At 35.6% G+C, this 23,103-nt stretch overlaps 1 protein-coding gene across 7 annotated transcripts in view; it reads right to left on the bottom strand.

Annotated features, from left to right (window-relative positions):
- The window catches only part of ABLIM2 (actin binding LIM protein family member 2), a 293,927-nt gene that overhangs the window by 212,265 nt on the left and 58,559 nt on the right, over positions 1–23,103 (bottom strand). For 3 of the 7 annotated variants that reach the window (XM_074276290.1, XM_074276289.1, XM_074276284.1), the window contains exon 1: positions 9,894–10,064. The exons of 1 other annotated variant lie outside the window; for it this stretch is intronic. In XM_074276290.1, the coding sequence (XP_074132391.1) occupies positions 9,894–9,909 (16 nt within the window). In that variant the 5' untranslated portion in view covers positions 9,910–10,064. Of the gene's footprint in view, positions 1–9,893; positions 10,066–23,103 lie in introns of those variants that run through there. 3 more of the 7 variants (XM_074276287.1, XM_074276288.1, XM_074276286.1) reach the window with 3 other exon arrangements.

The raw sequence follows: 23,103 nt of genomic DNA on the forward strand, positions 1-23,103 counted from the left end.
AACAAAAACAAAAACCTTTATAAACATCACATTGTATCCTTCTAACAATCCAGTAGGTGCAATTATTTTTCTTATAGTACACATGAAGAAATTAAGACAAACAAAATTAATTGATTTGCCTGAGAGCATGTATTTGACAGAGGCTGGATTTGTACTCAGGAACTCCTGACTCTAAACCCAGTGTTCTATCCACTATGCCACCTAGTTGCCTATATATAAGAATGCAAGAGAATATTTAGTAATATTAAAAATGTTTTTTCAATGTTTGACTACTAAATGTTAACAGATTTCACATATAGTAGTCTAACATTAAAAAAAAAAAAAATTTGGCAGAGTCAGAGAATAATAGATCCAGAAGTAGAGTGGGATTTAGAGTCCATCTAGAATAATCCCTTCATTTTACAGATGAGGAAATTAGGTCTTTAGAAGCTAAGTGATTTACCAAGTCATTTTCTAAATCTCAACTTCCAAATCTGCAAAATAGGAATAATATTTGTATTAACCACCTTAAGAACCCACATGGTATGATGAAGAGTATACTGGCTCTAGAGCCAGAAGACCTGGGTTCAAATGATAGCTTTGATAGGACTGGAGTGACTGTGAGTAATTACTTAATATCTCTGGGATTCAGTTTCTTCATCTATAACATCAAGAGATTTGACTAGACCCTGAGGATCCAATTTTCTATTCCTATGACCTCTTTCCTCTAGTTGTGAGGAAAATATATACTTTTAAACTTGAAACTATTAAAGTAGAAGCTGTTATTATTTTCTACAAAACAGAAAAAGACAGTAGATACCTAAGGTTTCTGAGTTCCAAATCCTATAATGCTAACTAAAGCAATTCACTCAGATCAAACATGGGACCATATTGTCAACTAGTGACAATACTGTAGCTCTTATAGCACCTACCAGAAATCATTCTCCAATCTAGGTACCCAGTCTCCTTTCTGTGCGTTACCAGGGACCTCATCTTTTGAGACTGACCAGTTTTCAAACTTAGGAACTTGGGATGGCTGGTCGGAATGGCAATGAAATATCAGGAACAGCTGCTGTCTCCTGATCCTTAGTTTGCTGAGACTTTGAATGACTTTGAATGACACCAGGACCAGGCAGCAAACAGCATGAGATATGGATTTATTTGCCAATAATACATTACATAGCCCCATGACAAGTCACAATTAAGAAGGAGGGCTGTTCCAATCTCAAAGGGCCATCCAAAGCACTCACTGTTTTGAAATTCATGGAAGAAAAAATCCTGGGAAGCTGATCATTGGTTCATTACTTCTTCCCTTCACAAGGACCATAAATCCTCAAATACAAACAGGATTTAGGAGATTATTCAGTCCAACAACAAATTGAAATGTGAATTTTCTCTACAACAACCTTAACTAATTTATTTCAGCCTTTGCTTGAAGATGTCAGTGACAAGGACTCATTATCTTCTCTGGTGCCTCATTACATTGAGGGACAGCTCTATTAGATATTTTTCTTCTCTTAAATTGGCCACACTTTTGTGTGATCTCAACTTATTTTGCATTAATTCACTCCATTTGCCTTCTGGGACCAAGCAGGATGAATCAAATTCTGTTATATATGATAATGTCTCAAATACTAAAAGAGAGTGATATGAACTCCCTACACTCATCTCAAGTCTTCTCTCCAGGCTAAACATCCCCAGTGTCTTTAACCCATTTTCAGGTGTCATGTTTTTGAGTCCCCTCAACATGATAGAAAAGGAAATAGTGAATCACTCCAATATCTTTGCAAGAAAGCCCAAATGGGATCACAGGGAGTCGAACATGACTGAAATGATTGAACAATAACTACAGCATAAGCTATAACTTTTAAATATGCTACTATAAATGCAGTTCTACAATATCTCTAGTAGCATTCTAATATAAGCCCAAATAATTTGTTCTCATAAGGTTTAGCCCTGTAGATTGCATATGTGAAAGACCCCCTTTCTACCAATTTCAAAAATTAACTTTTCTAATGCTCCATTTCATAAAGTTATAGGTCCTCAGGTTTGGGAGGTTCAGAAAACATCTAGTTCAATCTGTATCTGGAATTTCATCTGAAATATTCCCAACTATTGTTCAGTCTCTTCTTTAAGACCTACACTAATGGGGAATCCACTACCTTTCAAAGAATCCTTTTCAATTTGTATATAGCTCTATTAGGAAATTTTTCCATGTCAGGCTGAAATCTAATGAGTGTGACAGTTATTAGTTTTTTTTTTCCCCTCATTTTGTAGCCCCCACAACATCTCCTAAAAATGTTTGTTGATTAATATAAATCTCGCCAAAGACTTGAAATATCAGAGAATACCAGGATCTCAGAGCTGGAGGACCTTAAGGATCATGAAGTTTGGCTTCATACTCAGAGACAATATTCTTTTTATGATATCTCTCACCAGTGTCCATTGAGCTCCTTACCTAAAGGAGATCATTACTTTGTTAGACAGTTCTTTGAACCAAGAAGGCCTTCCTTAGCCCCTAAATCTGCCTTCCCATAATTTAACTGCATTGATCTGAATCCTTCTTTATACCATGTTCATAATCAGCAGCACACAGACCTTAGAGCCAGTTCTGCCCCAAAACTTAAAATGTTAAGATCTTATTTGGAGCTTTATGATGTCATTTCTCTTTTCTATCACTACATGTGTGCTCCAAACCAACAATTTTCAGATTTTCCCCAACTTTACATGAACATTTTGATATTTAATACCATGTTGAATTTAAATAAAAGGTCTCCATTCGGATTTCCCAAACCAAGTCATAGAACACTTTTGAAAACCATATTGCCCAGCTCTGCTGGGAAGTCCATAGCAGGGGTAAACAAAACCCATATAATCATTCATTATTATTCTTAAAGTTTGTATAATAAAAGAATAAAGGAGGGACACATACTGCGAGGCAATAGATTTCCAACTGCTGTTATAATTCAAATGAGCCTCCATTTGAGTAGCTGCTATGTACAGGGCTCATTTGTACAACCAATCCCTCAGTTGTTAATGAGTCTTTTATACACTTGAAATTTCCTTTCAAAAGAGATCAAAACTGAGATTTCTTATTGATTTTTCTTGAGTAAATAGTGTGACATGATGGCCAAGAATGCTAATTCTTCCTAGGCTTAATTAAGAGAGACATTGAGTCCAAGAATAGGGTCGTGGGGACTAGTGAGACCAAATCTAAAATATCATGTGGAGTTCTGGGCATCAAATCTTAGGAGGAAAATTGAAAAGCTGAGAGAATATCCAGATAAAGGCAAACAGGATTTTAATTATCTAACTGGCTAACATATAATCATTCAATCCTTACATGGCAATGACTTTAACTTACCAATAATGAGCTATGCTTAAAAATCTTTCCATATGCAAACATTCAACACTTTGGAACTACAATGGCTCTTAGAGTTAGACTATCTAATCCAAACCTCCCATTTTACAACTGGGGAAAATAAGACTGAGGGTAAGGGGTAAGTGACTTAGACAGTGAAATAGTAGTAGTCTATAATAGAACTCAGATTGTTGTGCACTTTATGTTACACTGTTCTTTAGTACCATGAGGGTTGTTCTAATTTTTTTTTTTGGGGGGAAGGGCACATACTTGACTGTCTAAAAACCAATTAAAACTATTTCAGAAAGGTTTCTTCCTACAGACATGGACTGTGGTATTTAACATCCCAAATTATACTTCTTGGCTAGCTCAAATATCTTTCTTCTCTGTAGTCAACAACAAATGATAATTTTGAATCCAATTGTCAGTCAATTCAATTCAATTCAATAAACTTTTCTTAAATGCTTATTCTGCTAGGTACTTGCTAAACACAAGGGATACCAAAAGAGGTAAAAGACAAATCCCTGTCCTCAATGAGTTTATACTCTAAAGGGGGAAACAATGTATACATATAGATGTATATATGTAAATATATATTCAAGCAAATATATAGAATATCAGTTCATATTGATATCTACCATAATAGTTTTACTAGGAAAAAAAAAAAAAACCTTCGAGTTTCCAACTTGAAACATCTCCACTAAAGTTTTCCTCCCATGCTTTATGATACTATGAAAGTGACTATGGCTTCTTAGAACCCACCTTTGTCAGGTTCCTCCCAAGCCAGAAAAACTCCAAATAGGATTCTGGTCATGGCTTGAAGACCATTCTAGCTAAATTCAGAGAGCTCCGCTACCAGAAATTCCCTAACAGTATAGTGAGGGAGGGCAGAGGGAGTGTGGTAGCTATTTGATTAGTGTTGAAGTTTTCAGTAGTTAATGAAATCTCAGGTAATTTTAATCAATTTAAATTTTAAGGGAAAAAAATGACCTGATCAAGTGGAAATATTGCTCTTCCCAATAGCCTAATCTCAAGTAAAAGTCTTTTCTTTGCAGGTCTTAGAGATCATAGATTCTGACTCTCATTAGCTAGATGAAAAAACTGAGATCCAGAGAAATAAAGTTGTTTCCCTAAGTTCACCTGCTTAGGAAGAAGCAAAGGTGGGATTCAAACCTTGGGTCTCTGATTCTAATTCAGTGCACTTTCCATTACATTTTCCTATATTCCAAATTGAGAAGGAGAAAAAAAAAAAAAAAAAAAAAAAAAGAAAACAGTTTTTCTTAAGCACCTGAAAACTTACTCTGTCCCAGGAACTGTGCTGATTTTTGTGACTTGCCCAAGGTCACACATCTAGTAAATGTCTGAGGTTGCATTTGAACTCAGGTCCTCTATCTACTGTGCTAATCGGCTGCCCCAAAGTGTTCACATATCTTTGTATTTATGGATTCATGTTTGCAGATATGAGGAGCCATAAAGACAGCTGTTCTTCTAAATTAAGGGCAGGGAAGCTCACAAGCTAGATATACCTCTGAACGGGACTTCATAATGCTTTTGAGTAATACAAATGAATTAATGAATTTATCCTTTCATAAACCATTTACTTATTTTAGATAAGTTTAGCAGAGGAGATAAGATGTGGACAAAAATAATTTCAATATAGGATGATTCAATAGAAAACCAGTCAGAACATGACTTTGCCCACTGCACCATTAGCCCCAAGCAGAGTGGCTACTTGTCAGCTGCTACAGCTGCCCCCCTACAAAAGGCATCCATGGATGATTTCAGAAGGAAAAAAAGATCAAAGAGGAGTAGTAACCAGTTGTTAACAAGACAACTGCCATTTCAAAAGGTACTAATATTAAACTGAAGTTCACAGATTCAAAGGAAACCAAGTAATCCATCTGATCAAAGACTGGACTAAATGAACCCCCCCTTTACATGTTCTTCATTGACTTACACACTAGTTCTCACTGCTTCTTCCTAACTCTTATTCTTCCTCAGCCAGTTGCTTTCATCCCCCATTTTTCTAAGCAAACCAACCCATTCAATTGGATAATAAACAGTAATATAGGGAGAGTAGCAGTATTGTAGGGAGAAGTTCTCTCTACTGTGAGTGGAGGTGAAAGGGATCATGAGATATCTTGAATACTTCTTGAGCGAATTTTTGGGTGGGAGAAGTATTTATATATGTGCCAGGCACTGAGCTAATCACTTTACAAATATTATCCCATTTGATCCTCACAATAATCCTAAAATGTACATGCTATTATTATCCCTTTACAATTTTATAGTTGAGGAAACTGAGGCTGATGAAAGTTAATTGACTTGATCAGGATCACATAGCTAACAGATTTCCAAGGCAAGAATTTGAAGTCAGATTACCTAACTCCAGATCCTGAGATCTATACACTGGTCCACCTAACTGCCTCAAATATAAAATAATATCACAGCAGGGATCAGCCAAATATGGAGTTTAAGGAGTGACTGCATTGGCATTTCTGCCAAGATATTTAGGGGAGCCAGACGTTGGAGATGGAACTTATACACCTTGGACTAGATTAATCTCTAGAATGTGGTGAGCAGATCAAGGGATGAAAGTGAGTAATGTGAGGTTTTTCCCCTCTGTCTCTTTACCCCAGGGTAAGTAGGTGGTATTTATAGATTTATCTATCTGTTGGAGCCCAGGGCCACAGTTTAAGATGCTTTCAAGCCCACACACAATGCACACCAGCTTCAAAGAGAAAGTGCTGATTAAACTGAGCAAATTTATTTTAGAGGCACCAATCTGAGGTTGTTATATGTGCTCATCTCCAATACCTTATTCTTAAGGAAGGGCTAGCCACTGGCAAACATCAGGATGCTATAGAATTTCCTAGCAACTTGGGTTGGCAACTCAACCAATGCTGAGAATATTTTGATGAAATGTTCTGGTAGCATTCAAGGCTTGCAAAGCCTTTCCCCACAAGAACTCTGTGAGATGAGTAGTATAATTTTTATGATTCCCGTTTTATAGATAAGGAAACTGCATTTGAGAGATGAAGTGACTTTCCTGTGGTCACAAAGTAGAAGATACTCATCTTTTTTTACACCCAGTGGTCTTTTCTCTAAACCATGTTGCCCTAAAGCACTTCAGAAAACAGACTGGGAGTCCTTGAGCAAAGGAAATGAAGTAACTGGAGGCGCTAGATCTCTCAGTCAAGCCAGACCTTTAAAGTCTCATTGTTGCGGACCATATGTGAGTTCTCTTGGCAAAAATATTACAATAGTTTGTCATTTCCTTCACCAGTGGATTAAGGCAAATAGGAGTAAGTGCCCAGGGTCACACAGCTACTAAGTATCTAAATCTGGATTTGAACTCAAGTCTTCCTGACTTCAGATCCAGTGCTTTATCTACTGAGTCACATAGCTGCCTCATTTAAGGCTCTGAGGCTTTTTGGCAGCTAATTCCCATAGTAGACAGAGCTCAGGGTCAGGAAATCAGGAAGATCTGAATTCAAATTCAGCCTTTGAGCACTTAGTAGTTGTATGACTCTGGACAAATTTTCTGCATCAGTTTCCTCCACTGTAAAATGGAAATAATAGCAATACCTCCTTCTCAAGATTGAGATAATGAGATAATATTTGTAAAGTACTTGGCATACTCCTTGGCATATACTAGATGCTTAATAAATATTCATTTTCCTTCCTTCTTTGAGAACCAGTCCTATAACCTAGGTTTTTAATAAATTTGTGTTGAACTTAATTGGTGCTTCTCATCTTGATTCCACTATTGTTTTGGCTACTTTCTTTAGTTTTTCCAATTTGCCTCAATTTCTTAAATCAGCAAAATGTTACTAAATCAAAAGAGATGATCTACTTCAAAATTTTAAATTATTCTTCTTAAGTCTTTAGAGATAAAGACCATAAGAATACATTTGCATTCACCTTTTTTTTTTTTTCAGTTGGCTCCATGTATTGATTTGTTATTTTTTCAACTGTTCACTGCCTTGCCAACTACTTTATAATCAGACATAAAACCAATATTTCTCTACATTAAGGGTGGAGAAAACATCTACTTTAGCCAGGAGGTCCATGACTAGATAAACAAGGCAAATACAACCTTTCATTATTCAAATAATCATAGGATTTAGACTTAGAAGAGAACTACCATCCATCTGGTCCAAAACCTCTCATTTGTGGCCATGATCACAGATTGTAAGGAATAAGACCATGATTCAAAGACAGGTCCTCTGCTTCCAAATGCAGGGCTCCTTCCTACATAAGTCTTACAGCTGGTACCATTTTCTCCCTTTTACCCCATGTCTTGCTAGGGTACTTGGGAGAGACAGATGGTGGAAAGATCTCTAGAGATTGGGAAATTCTCCTCAAGGAGCATGTTTAACTGTCTGATGACTCTTAAAAAGTAGAGAAGCTCTTCCTGATGGATTCTAAGCCCAGATCTGCTTCCCAGTTAACTCCCATCTGATGTGTCTTGAAATCCAGATCATTCCAGTCTTTTCCCAGCCTTCCTTCCCATAGATGTATTTAGTCCCAGCTTGAATTTACCAGCTTCAGAATATGCTTGTACAAACAGCTAGACACTTTTTCAAACATATTCATTCATTTCTTCTGCCTGACTGAAGCCACTCAAGCCCCAAAGCCTGCAGGGAGATTTCTGGGGAAATCATCAGCCCCCTTTAATGCTTGATCCACAGGGATACCCACTCATTATCCCCTTAATTGACTATAGTTATAAGATTTGCTTATCTTCTTAAACACAGGGTGTCCCAAAGTCTTAGGGCAGTTTTTAACTTTAATAGCTATACTTAAAAAAAAAAAAAAAAAAAAAAAAAAAAAAAAACTACCCTAAGATTTTTGGGACACCCTGTAGCATTTTTATCTATTATGTACATTTTAAAGTTTTCTCTTCTTAATTTCAGAGTTAGGTCATTGATTTCTCTGTTCTTTCTACCATCTTCAACTTTTCCTCTTCGGGGGGAAAAAAAAATATCTTTAGTCCACACATTGGTTCAGACAACCTTGGATGAAGGGATTTCCCTACTAAAGCAGATTCACAACTATTCTGCAATTTATGTATTGTTAATGGCTTGGTGCAATGAGAAGTTATGTGATCTGCATAAGATCACATATTCATTACCTGATCAGAGCAAAACATCAATCTAGAGTTTCTGATTCTGACTGGTTCACCATCCACTATCTAAAACTCCACAAAACCAATTCTATAACTCTATAAAACTAAAAGAATATTGCTCTATTTTTAAGTTTTGTTCTCAAAGAATTTTATCATAGTCAGTCAATGAATGAATTAATCAGTAAACATTTATTAACCACCTCCTATGTGCCAGGCACTGTGAAAAGCACTGTAGACACCAGGAACAAAAATGCAAAATACAATCTTTGCCTTCAAGGAGCTTACAGTCTGATGGGGGAGAGAAATAAATATGTACAAACACATTATATATATACTAAAGAGGAAATAATTTTTTACATTATTTTTTTCTAATAGTATTTTATTTTTCCAAATATATACAAAGATAGTTTTCAACCTTCACCTTTGTACAGATTTGTGTTCCAAATTCTTCTTCCTCCCTCACCCATCCTCCCCAAGTCAGCAAACAATTCAATTTGTAAGTTATAAATGTGCAATTCTTATAACTATTTCCATATTCATCATGCAGAAAGGAAATAATTAACAAAGGGATGGTATATAGGAATTTGCAAAAAAAATCTTAGAAAATCAACTAATTCAACCCTCTAATTTTAGATATTAAGAAATTGAGACCCAGAAAAGTCCAATGATTTGTCCCCAAACCAAATAGCTGTTAAAAGGCAGATCTGGAATTGAATTTAGATTCTCTCATGCCCAGATTAATAATCTATTTGAAACATTATAGAATATTTTGCAAGTAATAGTAACCTAGGAACAGCTGGGTTGCACAATGGTTAGAACACCAGACCTGAAATCAGGAAGACCTGAATTCAAATCTGTCCTCAGACATTTACAAGATTTGTTACCCTGAGGAAGTCATGTACTCTACTTTGCCTCAGTTTCCTCATCTGTAAAATGAGTTGGAGAAAGAAATAGCAAGAAAAGCCCAAATGGGGTCATGGAAGACTTCTACACCACTGAAACAACTGAATAACAACAACAAATGGTAACCTACATTTTAAAAATTACTAGATGATTAAAAAGAACCTTGCAAATATTATTTCAGTAAATTTTCATTATAGGCCTGTGTGAAGGAAGGGCAAGTATTAGCTCCTATTTTACAGATGAGGAAATTGAGGTTCAGAGGATTAGGCTACAGGATCTCAAAGATCATTTTTTAATAATATATCCCATGACCCAGGGCCACATAGTTGAACAGTACCAGACCCAGTCTTTGAACCTAGGGCTTCTGGATCCAAGTGATACCAATCACTAGGCTTCAAAACCCTGAGAAGAAATCACAGAACCTAGTTCTTTCAGGCCCAGTGCTATTTGCACTACTATGCCAGACTGCCTCTTGAAAAATAAATAAAAATAAACAAAGCTCTCCAACACCAACAGTACCTGTTTCCTCTGGCATTACAACCTGAACTATGCTTCTTCAAAGCCTCTGCAAGCTCAGCTCCTATTCCCTGTCTTCGGAACAGACCCCGGTGCTTGTGGAGGAAGCGAGTTAGAAAAGACAGGCAGCTGACAAGGGAGCCAACAGTCAAGTTCTGCCTGTCACTGGAACTCGCTGGGACTGAAATGCAGGGAGGATCATATGATGCTGGTGTCTCTCATGTACAAACAGGGTGATAGCCAAATTCTTCCTGACTCACCAAAATAGATTTAGACATCCTTCCGGGGAGGGGATAGGGCACTTTGAACTGACACTTAAATATAAATTACTTCTACAAGATGTAATCAGGTAGATCACCCTCAAAAGGGCTTTGAGAAGGTAAACAATCAGAAATTAATGTTCCATTTTAACTTACAGTGACAAGTGAGGAAGAGAGGAAAGAGTCCTTTCTTGACTGATTGGGGTACTTCTGGTCTAGGTCTGACTAGCTTATGACTAGCTTTATAGACTTCATTTTTCTTTGTATATTAAATGAGAGAAAAATTGACTAAATGCTTTCTAAATTCTCTTCTGGTTCTAACCATCTATTCCCAAAATCGTGTTGCATTTCAGAATTCTATGTTTTAGGTTAGTGGTGTCAAACTTAAGTAGAAAAAGGGGTCATTAGAGATATTTAATGATTCTTGTAGACTGCATATTGACTGAGAAAACCACATTTTAAAATTATCCATGTTGTTCCTAAGCCATTTTCAGTCATGCTTAACTCTTGTGACCCCATTTGGAGTTTTCTTAAGAGTTTTCTTAGCCACTTTGGAGTGGCTTGTCACTTCCTTCTCTAGCTCATTTTTAGAACTGAGGAAACTGAGTCAAACAGAAGTTAGAGACTTGCCCAGGATCATACAGCTAGTGTCTGAGACTAGATTTGAACTCAGGAAAATGAATCTGTCTAAGTTGGCATTCTATCTACTTCTCTCCTAACTGCACCAATGCTATGTTTTATTGTAGTTTTATTTATTTTTTAAAATATTTCCTAGCTACATTTTAATCTGGCTCACCCAGAAGCGTAGCAGGTTATATTTGAAACCTTTGTTTTAAATGTCCTTCCAGTTCTAACATTGATTCTATAATTCTATGACTAAGTATTCCCTATTTCTGCAGTCAGCATTGTCATTGTTCCAGTAATTCAGGATCAGATCTTGGAGTCATCTTTACATTCCTTACTCTACCTTAGCCCATGCATCCAAACAGTTGTCAAGTCTTATCACTTCTTTGAAAATATCTCTTATAAAAAAATCTCTTATAATCATCAATCAATATTTTAAGGGATTAGTATTTAATTAGGCACTGTACTTGATACCTTGTTTTTTTATGCTTTGCTTTATTGAACTTCATAGATATTGCATTAGGGTTCTGTTGTTATTTGTTGTTGTTTACAAACTGAAATTTTGGGGCAACCCTGCACTGACCAAGTCTTATTGGTGTCATTTTTCTAAAAATATATGTCACATTTTGGTAATTCTTATAATATTTCAAACTTTTTCATTATAATTATGTCTGTTATGGTGGTCTATGATCAGAGATCTTTGGTGTAATTATTGTAATTTGGGAGGGCACCTTGAATCTGATCTTATAATATGACAAACTTAATCAATAAACCTTATATGTATTCAGACTTCTCCATTTCCCATCTCTCTCCCTGTTTTTAGATCTCCCTATTCCCTGAGACACAATTATATTGAAATTAGATCAATAACTCTACAGTGGCCTCTAAATATTCAAATAAAAGGAAATCAATTGATGTGGCAAGTTTTGTTGTCACAAACTTTTAAGAAACTGACACTGCCACCCAAGACTTCAGCAATCACTACCCATCAATGTTGAGGTAAGATCCTCCATCAGCAAAAAGATTGCAACTTAGTAAAGAATCAGGTGAGGGTTCGAAATTTTTTAACAATAAAGTATTTTAAATTAAGGTATGTATATTATTTTTAAACATAATGCCAGTGCTATTACTGGGCTTATATCCCAAAGAAATACTAAAGAAGGGAAAGGGACCTGTATGTGCCAAAATTTTTGTGGCAGCTCTTTTTATAGTGGCTAGAAATTGGCAAATGAATGGATGCCCATCAATTGCAGAATGGCTGAATAAATTGTGATATATGAATGTTATGGAATATTATTGTTCTGTAAGAAATGACCAGCAGGATGATTTCAGAAAGGCCTGGAGAGACTTAACATGAATTGATGCTGAGTGAAATGAGCAGAACCAGGAGATGATAACACACTTCAACAAGAAAACTGTATGAGGACGTATTCTGATGGAAGTGGATATCTTCAACATAGAGAAGAGCTAACTCAGATCCAGTTGATCAATGATGGACAGAATCAGCTATACCCAGAGAAAGAACACTGGGAAATGAGTGTAAACTGTTTGCATTTTTGTTTTTCTTCCCAGGTTATCTTTACCTTCTGAATCTAATTCTTCCTGTGCAACAAAAATTTGTTTCTGCACACATATATTGTATATAGGATATACTATAACACATTTAACATGTATGGGATTGCCTGCCATCTAGAGGAGGGAGTGGAGGGAAGGAGGGGAAAATTTGGAATAGAAGTGAGTGCAAGGGATAATGTAAAAAATTACCCATGCATATATACTGTCAAAAAAGTTACAATTATAAAATAAATAAATAAATATAATGCTATTGCACACTTAATAAATTACAATATTATATAAAATAAGTTTTAATGGAAACCAAAAAAATTGTGTGATTTGCTTTAGTGTGTGATTTGAATTGTCATAGTGGCTTGGAACCAAACCTGCAATATTTCTGAGGTATGCCTCTTTTCAATATAAAAGTAAAAAATATAACAGTTCCACCCACAAAGAGTTTACTTCATGCTCAATGTATGAAACCCCACTTTTATTTCTTCTTATGTAGACTACTAAGTCTAGTCTGTTCCCTCTTTATTCCATCAATACCACTCCCCAAGTAATATTCCTAACATACTGTGCTCATGTTAATATCACTCTTGTATTTGTTACTGGTATCTCATTGCCTGTCAGATAAATTATAAGCTGATTCTACTTTTAATTTTTATTTATTTATTTTTTGCCAAGGCAATTGGGGTTAAGTGACTTGCCCAGAGCCACACATCTAGGAAGTGTTAAGTGTCTGAGATCAGATTTGAACTCAGGTCCTCCTGACTTCAGGACTGGTGCTCTATCTACTGTCACCCAGCTGGCCCTAATTCTACTTTTTAAAGCCCTCCACTTGCCACTTCAACTCTAGCTCCTCTCATGCTATATCCTTCCATATATTCTAACTTCTAGCCAGAGAGGATGACATCAGACCCTTTTCACACATGGCTCATGTCATTTATACATGCCTGGAATGAAAAGCTCCTCTACCTCTCTATCTGTTGAAGTACTTCTCTTCCTTAAAAACCAAATTTATTTGCCATGCTTTTCTATGAAGCCTTTCCTCAAATCTTTACCTGCCTTCCATCTTAATTTAAGGAAACATAGAGAAAGTAAACATTCCCTCCTCAAATCTCTTATACACTTATTCTCAATTTCTTTTTTATGCTTAATTTGCTCTCCTTTCTATTGTATGACAGATATTTATGGGCATGTCTCTTGCTATTAGATTATACATTCCTTAAGAATAAGGTCTGTATTATGTCTGTTTATTGCATTTTCCTTACCAAGCATAGGGAGTCGGGCAATTTTTTTTTTCCTAATTGAATTCTTCTATGATGGGAAAATAATAATATTTACAATAATAAGTTATACAATAGGAAACACAGCAGACCTGACCCACAAAGTCAGCATGAATGCCTCTTAATTCATAGAGTGCAAAAGCTAGACATGACTTTTGAACATAAAGTTCTAGAACTGCAAGAGAACTCTGAACTAAGATATTAGAGCTGGAAATGTCTATAAACCAAAGGACACAGTTTCAAAGTTGAGATTCCTTTCCTTTTCACAGGCATCTAGATAGTGAGTAAATAGGGAGGAAGATGAATTGAAATTTGGTTTCTGATACTTAACTAGTTGTGTAACTGTGAACATTATTTTGGCTGCTCTCAGCCTCAGTTTCTTCATCTTTAAAATCATGGGGTTCAATATGACCTTTAAATTATATTCCTATACTACAAAAGAAAAACCAAACCAAACCAAAACAAAAAACCCTGAGCCTTGTAGAGCTGAAGGGACTTGTTCAAGAACTCCAATTCTTGGCAAGACGAGGGAGAATTCAGGCTCTTTACACTTTGTCTAGTGCTTCCTCCTTTTACTTAAAAAAAAAAAAAAAAAATGTTTCCAGACTAGTACAAACAGCTCATGCTAACTATATAGGAATAGCTTTCAGGGAGCTTAATTCAGCACTTTTCCATAAAGGTGATAATTTAGATCACTTTGAGAGACTACATTGTAAACTAATGTTGTCAAAGCTATGGAAATTGCAAAAATGTTTCACAATCTGCATCTAAATTACTTTTTTTTTTTTTTGGCTTTTAAAAAGATTGTCTCCCCTTTCCTCATATTATTTCCTTTCAAGCACAGTGTGTCTCAACCAAAGTGGATTATTCCTTTTGTGAAGCTCATTGTACTTTCTCCTCCCACCATATCTTTACTCCAGCCATACATGCACCTGAAATGAATTACCTCACCACTGCCCCCACCATTTTTATATTGCTATCAGAATTTAAGGGCCAGGTTAGGTAACTTTTTATCTTTTCCTAACTCACTATACTCAGAATGGAAAATGTACATGAAACTTAGGATCAGGAGATGAATTTTCTCATCTGTAAAATGGGGATAATAAATATAAATACACACATATACATACATACTAACTACCTCATGTTGTGGCTGTCATGAGGAGCACACTTTGTAAATTATAGAGCAATCTAAAAGGCCAGCTTTTATCAGTTTTATTTTTAGAATTGTAACTCACATTTACTGAATTGTCTAAGGTTTACCCAGCTCTTTCTGCACAGTAACCCTATGAGTTAGGTAAGTGAATAGTGAGAGTATAATTGTTCCCATATGACAGATAATGAAAGTACAGGTCAGAGAAGAGAAATGACTTGCTCAGGATTATGCTAAGTAAGATTCAGGGATGGCATTCCAATCCAGGTCTTCAAATTCCAAATCTTCCACTCCTCCACTTACATTACATCCTGTCCTTTGGAAAGCCAGACATATTTTGAGCTCCAGGGGGAAACCATGGTTCTAGGAAGCAAGGAGGAAGCTGCCCTCCTCTCTTTCCCCCAGCTGTCCATGGATGCTGAGACCTCTGGGAGTTGGACACAGTGGAAAATGTTATTTATACCCTTTAGGCATGTAAATGTTGACTACAGATACAGTAAGTGACTGTAGGTGAATCTGTTGGAATGATTCTATTTAATGGTGTGTGTAATCTGTGCTGATCTGGCCACTAGATAATTGGCGATATGGATTTCACAAGGATGGGGAGTCTTTCATTCAGTAGGGTGCCAACTCACTGGAAAACACATGTCATATTTCACACAGCACTAGCTTAAATATCAAGTTGACTGTGCCCAGCAAGAAGTGCCTTGTAGCATCAGATCAGCTGAAGGAATTTGGGGGGCAGGTGCTATGGGGCAAATGTAACATTCTTTTCCTCTGTCCAACACACATGCACTCACACACACACATACACACACACACAAACACACACATTTACTTTTATTATAAATGCTAGCATGAAACCATGACCTCATTTGAAATATGATAAACAATAATTGGCCAGATTCTCATATGAAACTCACAGGAATTTACTTTCTATTTCTGGCTTATGAGATATCCAAATGGCTACAGTGAAATAGTCAGGAAATATGATCACTTCCTTTGTCGTCTATAAAAGAAGATAAATTAATCTATGAGGAGCTTGTCTTATTGACTTTATGGAATTAAATCATTTTCCAACAACATTTAAAAAGCATCCTATTGGGGGCAGCTAGGTGGCGCAGTGGATAGAGCACCAGCCTTGAATTCAGGAGGACCCAAGTTCAAACCTGGTCTCAGATACTTAACACTTCCTAGCTGTGTGACCCTGGGCAAGTCACTTAACCCCAGCCTCAGAAAACAAACAAACAAACAAACAAAAAACCCCAAAAAAACAAAAACAATAAAAAGCATCCTATTTAATAATTTGACTTGCCTCGTGGGCACATATCAATAATAACAGATATGCTATTATTTCCCTAACAAAGCTTGTCAACCAAATATAGACATCAAGAGAGTTGTAGCTAGAGACTTATTGTAAACCAGAAGAACTGGATTTCAATCCTAGCTCTATCATCTGGGCATAAATTTAATTAAATAAATACTGACTGATGGTTTACAAAAGTTCAAGGCATTAAGGATTAAGGTTAGTCCCAAAGAGATTTCATTCTAATGGGGGATATACCATGTACACCGAGAATGAAGTTAAATGATATTATGACAACAAAGGTTTTTGGTTTTATCAATGTGGTCACTCCATCCATCAATGCCAACTGAATATTTTTGGGACCTAGGCAGATAGAGAACTATTTCTTGAGATTCCCGTCACTGAAAAAAATTCATAATCTGATGGCTAATATTTTGGAGATGAAACTTCTTACTCTTAACTAGGCTAGTTGTCAAGTAACCGGCACAATCCTTTGGTATTCAAAATCTTTGCAACTTTGTCAAGACCTGCAAGAGTCCTTACCAAGATCTGTGCTCTACTAGCAGAATCTTCTATGGCCAGGGATCAACTTTATGCTAAGATGTGTCATTCAAGAGTTCTTTAGAGGAGGAACAATAGAAATATCTCTCCTTTACATGGGACTTTACAGTTTATAAGCTACTTCTGGCAACTCTGAGAAATAGCTAAGACAAATAATATCCCCATTTTACAGATTGAGAAAACTGAGGTCCAGAGAGATATGATGACTTGCCCAAGGCCTCAATATAGTACATATGTATACATATGCATGTACATATATATATATATTTGTAGATATATATACATATATATACACACACATACACACACACACATGTGCACAAGCATACATGCATACATCTCTCTCAAAGCCAGTACTTTGGTCCAAGTTTTATAATGTTTGCCACTCTAGTATCTTCCCTTTCCCCATTTTAACAAAAAGAAATAGGCACAAAGACATTTTTGGAGTTAAGGTTCAGCTCCAAGGCCATCTCTCACATAAAGCCTTTCTCCCCTATCCTTCCCTCATTTGTTTTGCCAAAATGGCATATTTTAAAGTATTGTGTAACCTATATAGATTTATATAAATGTGAATAATTTCCTTAATACTTAACAATTATCAGATTCCTATTCAATTTATTTCTCTTTAAAAGGATTAGATGAGAGTACTGTGTATTGGGGTTAGAAAGAACTGCAGAGGGTATCTCCACCAACACTGCCCCAACAGTACTTCATAGGAATTTTATATGGAAAGTGTCCTGTAAACCCTAAAGTATTTAGCTCCATCCATAAGAGGAATGTCCTCTACAACATTCCCAAAAAGCAATCACTCAACTTTTATTTGAATGCTTCCTGTAATGAGCAACTTATTACTTTATATGACAGTCCACTCTACTTCTGGATAGCTCTTTCATAAAGCATTCAACTTGGAAGGAACCTCAAAGAGAATCTAGTCAAGCCAGTAATAGAACAAAAATCCCTTCCATGACATCCTCCACATTTAGTTAGCCAGCTTTTGCTAAAAGACCTGCATACAAGTTAACTCATGGAATCCCAAATCAGCCAAATACATGTGGGTGTAGTTCCAGTGGTTAGAATGACTTTCCTTACAGGAACCAAATTAATCCTTTCTGAAACTCCCACCCTTAACTCCACCTTCTGGGAACAAGCAGAACTTGTCTAACATTTCTTCCATATAACAATCCTTAAATACTTTAAGGTAGTTATCAAGTTCTCCATAAGGCTTGTATTCTCCAGGCTAAATACCCATAAGATTCATATGGTATGATTTCCTTATTACCTTGTTTGTTCTCCTTCAGACATATCTAGATGGTCAAAGGCTGCACTGAGCTGTCAAATGTGCTGAACTGAGCTGAACATATATCATTCATTCAGGGCAGAATATTCAACTCCATCAATCTATCTGGACACTCTGACTTTATTAATTCAGCCTAAAATCTAGTTAGCTTTTTCTTGATTTTTATGATTAACTCTTAATGAGCTCATAAATTTGTTAAAATGTCCAGAACTTTTTCATGTGAACTGTTACCCAGCTACACCTCATTTTTTTTCATGTGAACCTAAATGTAGGACTTAACTTAACTCCTCTAGACTTTTCTTGGCTATCTTATTCATTTGATCCTTAGCTATATGAACCCTTATTTTGGTAACTATCTTTTTACCCATTTACTTTTGGCATATAAAATAAAATTTAAAATCATTGAAAGCAGGGATCATTCCTGTTTCTTCTTTTTTTCCCCACAGCTCCAAACCTGGCACCTTATGCATAATACATACTCATTACATATATTTTGATTAATCAGTTCAATTAACACAGTGAGGGACAATTAAAAATAATGAACCTATTCATGATTACTAAAAAATTTTGTCTACAAAGAGAATTTTTAAACATCTCTAACTTCTAGAAATAATGAAATTCCCAGAATCATCCTAAATTCTTCCTTCCTCTTCTCTATCTATATATAATCTGTTGCCAAGCCCTGTGAATTCCACCTCCACTGTATCTCTCCAATCTGTCTTCTCTCCATTCATATAACCATCACCATAGTTGGGTCCTCCATTATATTTCACCCTGATATGGCGATCATATTCTAATTAGATTCCCAAATTCTACTTTCTCCCCTCTCCCTTTTCCCATGGGACTATCGAAATTCATTTTTCTAAAGCACAAGTCTAGAAGCCTGCTATTTTTCACTTTCTTTTTTCATCTTTTTTCATTTATTTGAGTCTTCTTCTACAAAATGACTTTATGGAAATGTTTTGCATGATTGTACATGTGTAACCCATAGCTTCACTTACTATATCTGTTTACTTACTATCTCAAGGAGGGAAGAGAGAAATAAAGAAGGGAGAGAGAGAATTTGAAACTTTAAAAAAAATTGTTTTAAAATGTAATTGGGAGGAAATTATGTATGTATAATATGTTCATATATGTACAAATATGCATAAATACACATATGTAAATATTACAAGTCTATTCTTGTTAACCTCTTGCTCAGTAACGTCCAGTGGCTTCCTATTGATTCTATGAAAAAGTATATTTTCCGAAGCCTGGCTTCTCATAATTTGGCTTCAATTATTTTTTTTTTTCAGTTAAGTTGCCTCCCCTGCTCTTCCCCTAATTTGGCATTTCATCTCTTGCCTATTCACCAGTTGCTCTATATGCCCCAAATATCCTCCTTTTCAATCTCTTAGAATTTGGACCTTCCTTCCATGCTAACCACCTCTTCTAGGAAGACTTTACTGATCTCTCTGGGTAGGTATTCATTCTCTTATCTTTAAGCAATACAAATACTCCCAAAATGTATTTCCAAAAAATGTAAGCTCCTTGGGGCAAAGGAATATTTTGTTTGTTGTTGTAGTTTATTTTTTATAGCCCTAGTACTTAACACAGTGTTTGGAATATAGTAGGCAATTATGCTTACTTGTGTGAATCATTTGATTGTTGTTATTGTTGAGATGACTTGTATATGTCTGACTCTCTGTGATCCTATTTAGGGCTTTCTTGGCAGAGACCCTGGAATAGTTTGGCATTTTCTTCTGCGGCTTATTGTACAGATGAGAAATTGAGGCAAAGAGGGTTGATTGGTTTTTCTGAGGTTAACTAGTAACACAGCTAGTAAATGTCTGAGTCTGGATTTTAACTCAGGTCCTTCTGACTCCAGAGCCAGACTCCAATGCACCATCTAGCTTCTCACTTTTAGATCTTATTAATCTCTTAACATACTTATTTCTGTTTCTATGGCTTTGTTGCCTACTCAAATTCTACCCATCATAAGGTCTTCTTTCTGCATAAATACAATGCAAATTGGCACCTTTCCTGCAATTGAAAGAGAATTTTCTGGAGCATTGAGTGGTTAAGTGAGTTACTAAGGGTCACAATGGTAGTGAGGCAAGATCAGCTCTATATTCACTATACTATGTCTTACATTTTCCAAAGTGCAAGGAAATTGCCCATTTCTTTGTATCTATTAAGATTCCAGTGTCATTGAATGGATCGTTGCATTTTAGTTCAAGTTCTAACAAAAGCCTTATTCTGGAATGTTGAATGTGGGGACCTGTGCCCACATGTGTCTTTTCTCATTGCCATAACATCCTTGAGCATATTCACTGAACAGAAGGGCTAAATGATCATAAAAACAAAACAAAATGGGGGCAGGGTGGGATGGTTCCTATTATAACAATCAATAATCTCTGACAGAGGCTTTTGTTGATGTACAATATTTCCCCCAAGCAAAGATACTAATTCTATAAGCAAACAGCTTTGATCAGTGTTTTCATTACAAAATAAACAAGAAACTTTGTTTTTATGATCCTGCCTGAAAAATAATGTCTATTGCTAAGGTTTGATTTTTGTAACATTTAGTTCATTGCTATGAACCTACCAGATACCCAATAACAAACACACAAGAAATTAATTTATTAGACTTGACTCCAATTAATATATCTCCACTATTGCCTCTCACTATTGCATTTTAAGTGTGACTTCTGTTCCTTTGTTTCTATACTCCACTCTCCTGGTTTTTTGAATCCACCTATTGATACTGTAGGAAACAATGTATAGTCAGTGACACAGAAATGCCTTGAAATTTAGAAAAAATATGGATTTTCTCTGGATAAAGCCAATGTGAAAGTTAATATTGAGCCTAGATACATTTCCATTTCCATCTCAGGGGAGTGTATTAATTGTCTTTATTTTCTGTCTTAAACTCTTACACAGATACATAGAAATATACACAGAAAGGGATTAAGGGCCATTTCATACATCCACCTTATGGTACAAATGAGGAAACTGTTGTCTACTGAGATGAAGTGAAGATCACAGTTAGTGTCAGTGTCATAGTCCAGATCTGAATTCAGATCCTCTTATTAAAAAAAAAAATTATCTTCCAAAATATCACTCAACCTACATTTCTAAGGAAAGAGATTCCTTATCTATCTTTGCATCTAAATTTCACATATTAGAGAAGGAAAAGATGCTCCTGAAAACCACCAAGAAGGTAACCTACTAGTAAATCATGCCCCATGAATTTAGGGGTGGCTGCTAAAACTACTATGACATAACTTTCATATAGTTAAAAGGAAAAAATGGATTTGGAATCAAAAAACCTGGGTTTCCTAAGTTATGTGCTTGCTGTTGTGCAGGGAGTTAATGGCAGAAGTAGGACTTCAACCCAAGTCAAAAGACCAGAGTACAGACTCAGCTCTACCACTGCCATTATCAACCAGTCTCAGAAAGATCATTTAAATTTTCTGAGACTCATTTTTTTATCTGTAATATAAGAAATTGACTAGATGATTTCTGAGGCCTCTATCAATCCTAAAATTCAATGAAGAGTCAATGCTAGAATATACAATCATCTACAAGAGGGCTACAAAAGTTATGTAATCCAGAGGTGTTAAACACAGCCAGCTTGTGCTGCCTTAACCATAATAAAATGTAGTTCCTATCTGTTTTTAATGTGTTAATGTATTTTTTTAAAAATAGGGAGGATATATAAATGCATGTGGTTTTCTAAGTCAATATGGACCCTGCTGGGTTCTTTCTGTTTTAATTTAGTGGCCTCCATTTCTATTTGATTTTAATACCATTGATCATACCCTAGCTTCTTAAACAATAAATAAATGGGGGAGTTGTGAAATTATGATTTAACACTAAATGTTTGATTTGTATGTCATATCTATCTGTATCTTCATATATATGCACATAAAACACACATACATATATGTGTATATATTATATATATTATATGTGTGTTTATATGTATACATACTTATATGTAAGTACACACAAAAATAGACAATGCACATATATGTAGATGTGTATGTATGTGTATATATGCACAAGATCATATAAAAATTTCTACAGTGAAAAGAGGTTGCAATTGGTAAAAGTTTAAGAACCCCCCCAAAAAAAAAGTTTTAAAAATTTAATCTGATCAAGACCCAGAGTGCAAATTCCCTTTACAACATCCCTTGCAAACAGTCAGACAGCTTCTGGAAACAGGGAACTCTTTCCCTCCCTAGCTTACTCAAATTTAAAGAGCCAGTAGGAAGATTTTGCTTTTATTAAGCCAAAATCCATTTCCTTATGTCATCCCACACTTTACTTCCTAAAATCTTGGTAATTCATTACAAGGAAAAACTTTCCGGGTGTTCTCCACATAATATCAATGTATAGATGGTTAGATGCACTAATAGGTAGAATTTATTCACTTATTATTGTTATAATAAATTCAAATAGGTTCTTGATCCATTGAGTGAAACTCTTGCATTTCATAGATAATGTAATCAATACTCCAGATCTCCTCAGATCAAATAGTTGAGAGAAAATGAGAAGATGCTGAAGAATACAATGAAACAAATATAATACACTATGCATGCGATGAGAAGTCTGCCAATGGAATCTGAAGCAACTGGTATCCTCATATTCTGATTATTTGAACTATTCAATATCATAGGATGGTAGATTTAGAGGGGATTTTGTCTAACCCTCTTAGTTTACAGATGAGGAAATTGAGATTTGGAATGAGTAATTGACTTTCCTAAGGTCACACATGCATAATAATAGGTAATGATTTGAATCTAGGACTTCTCTGACTCCAAATTTAATTCTCTTTTCTGGTGTTCATGCTATCTCTACAGTCAGAATTCCTCAACAGGGATATCAGTGTGTTGCCAGGAAAGTAAAATGGCACTTAGTTTTATACAATGAACCATAAAAAGAATGGAGCTGTGACAAATAACAATATGTGTACGCACTTTCATTCACATCTGATCTAGCTTTCACTCAAATATTGTCCTATGCAGAGCAACAAATTGCTGATCTATATAAATTGTATGAGGTTTTTACAAAAATACTTTGTGACACAAAAGCTAAGTTCTTTAAGTATATTTTACCTATCTTTATACTACTTGGATTATGAATAAGTAGGTACTGTTAATGTCACCTTCATCTAGAAGAGTT

This window comes from Sminthopsis crassicaudata, chromosome 6 (assembly GCF_048593235.1).
Source record: "Sminthopsis crassicaudata isolate SCR6 chromosome 6, ASM4859323v1, whole genome shotgun sequence".
NCBI lineage: Eukaryota > Metazoa > Chordata > Mammalia > Dasyuromorphia > Dasyuridae > Sminthopsis > Sminthopsis crassicaudata.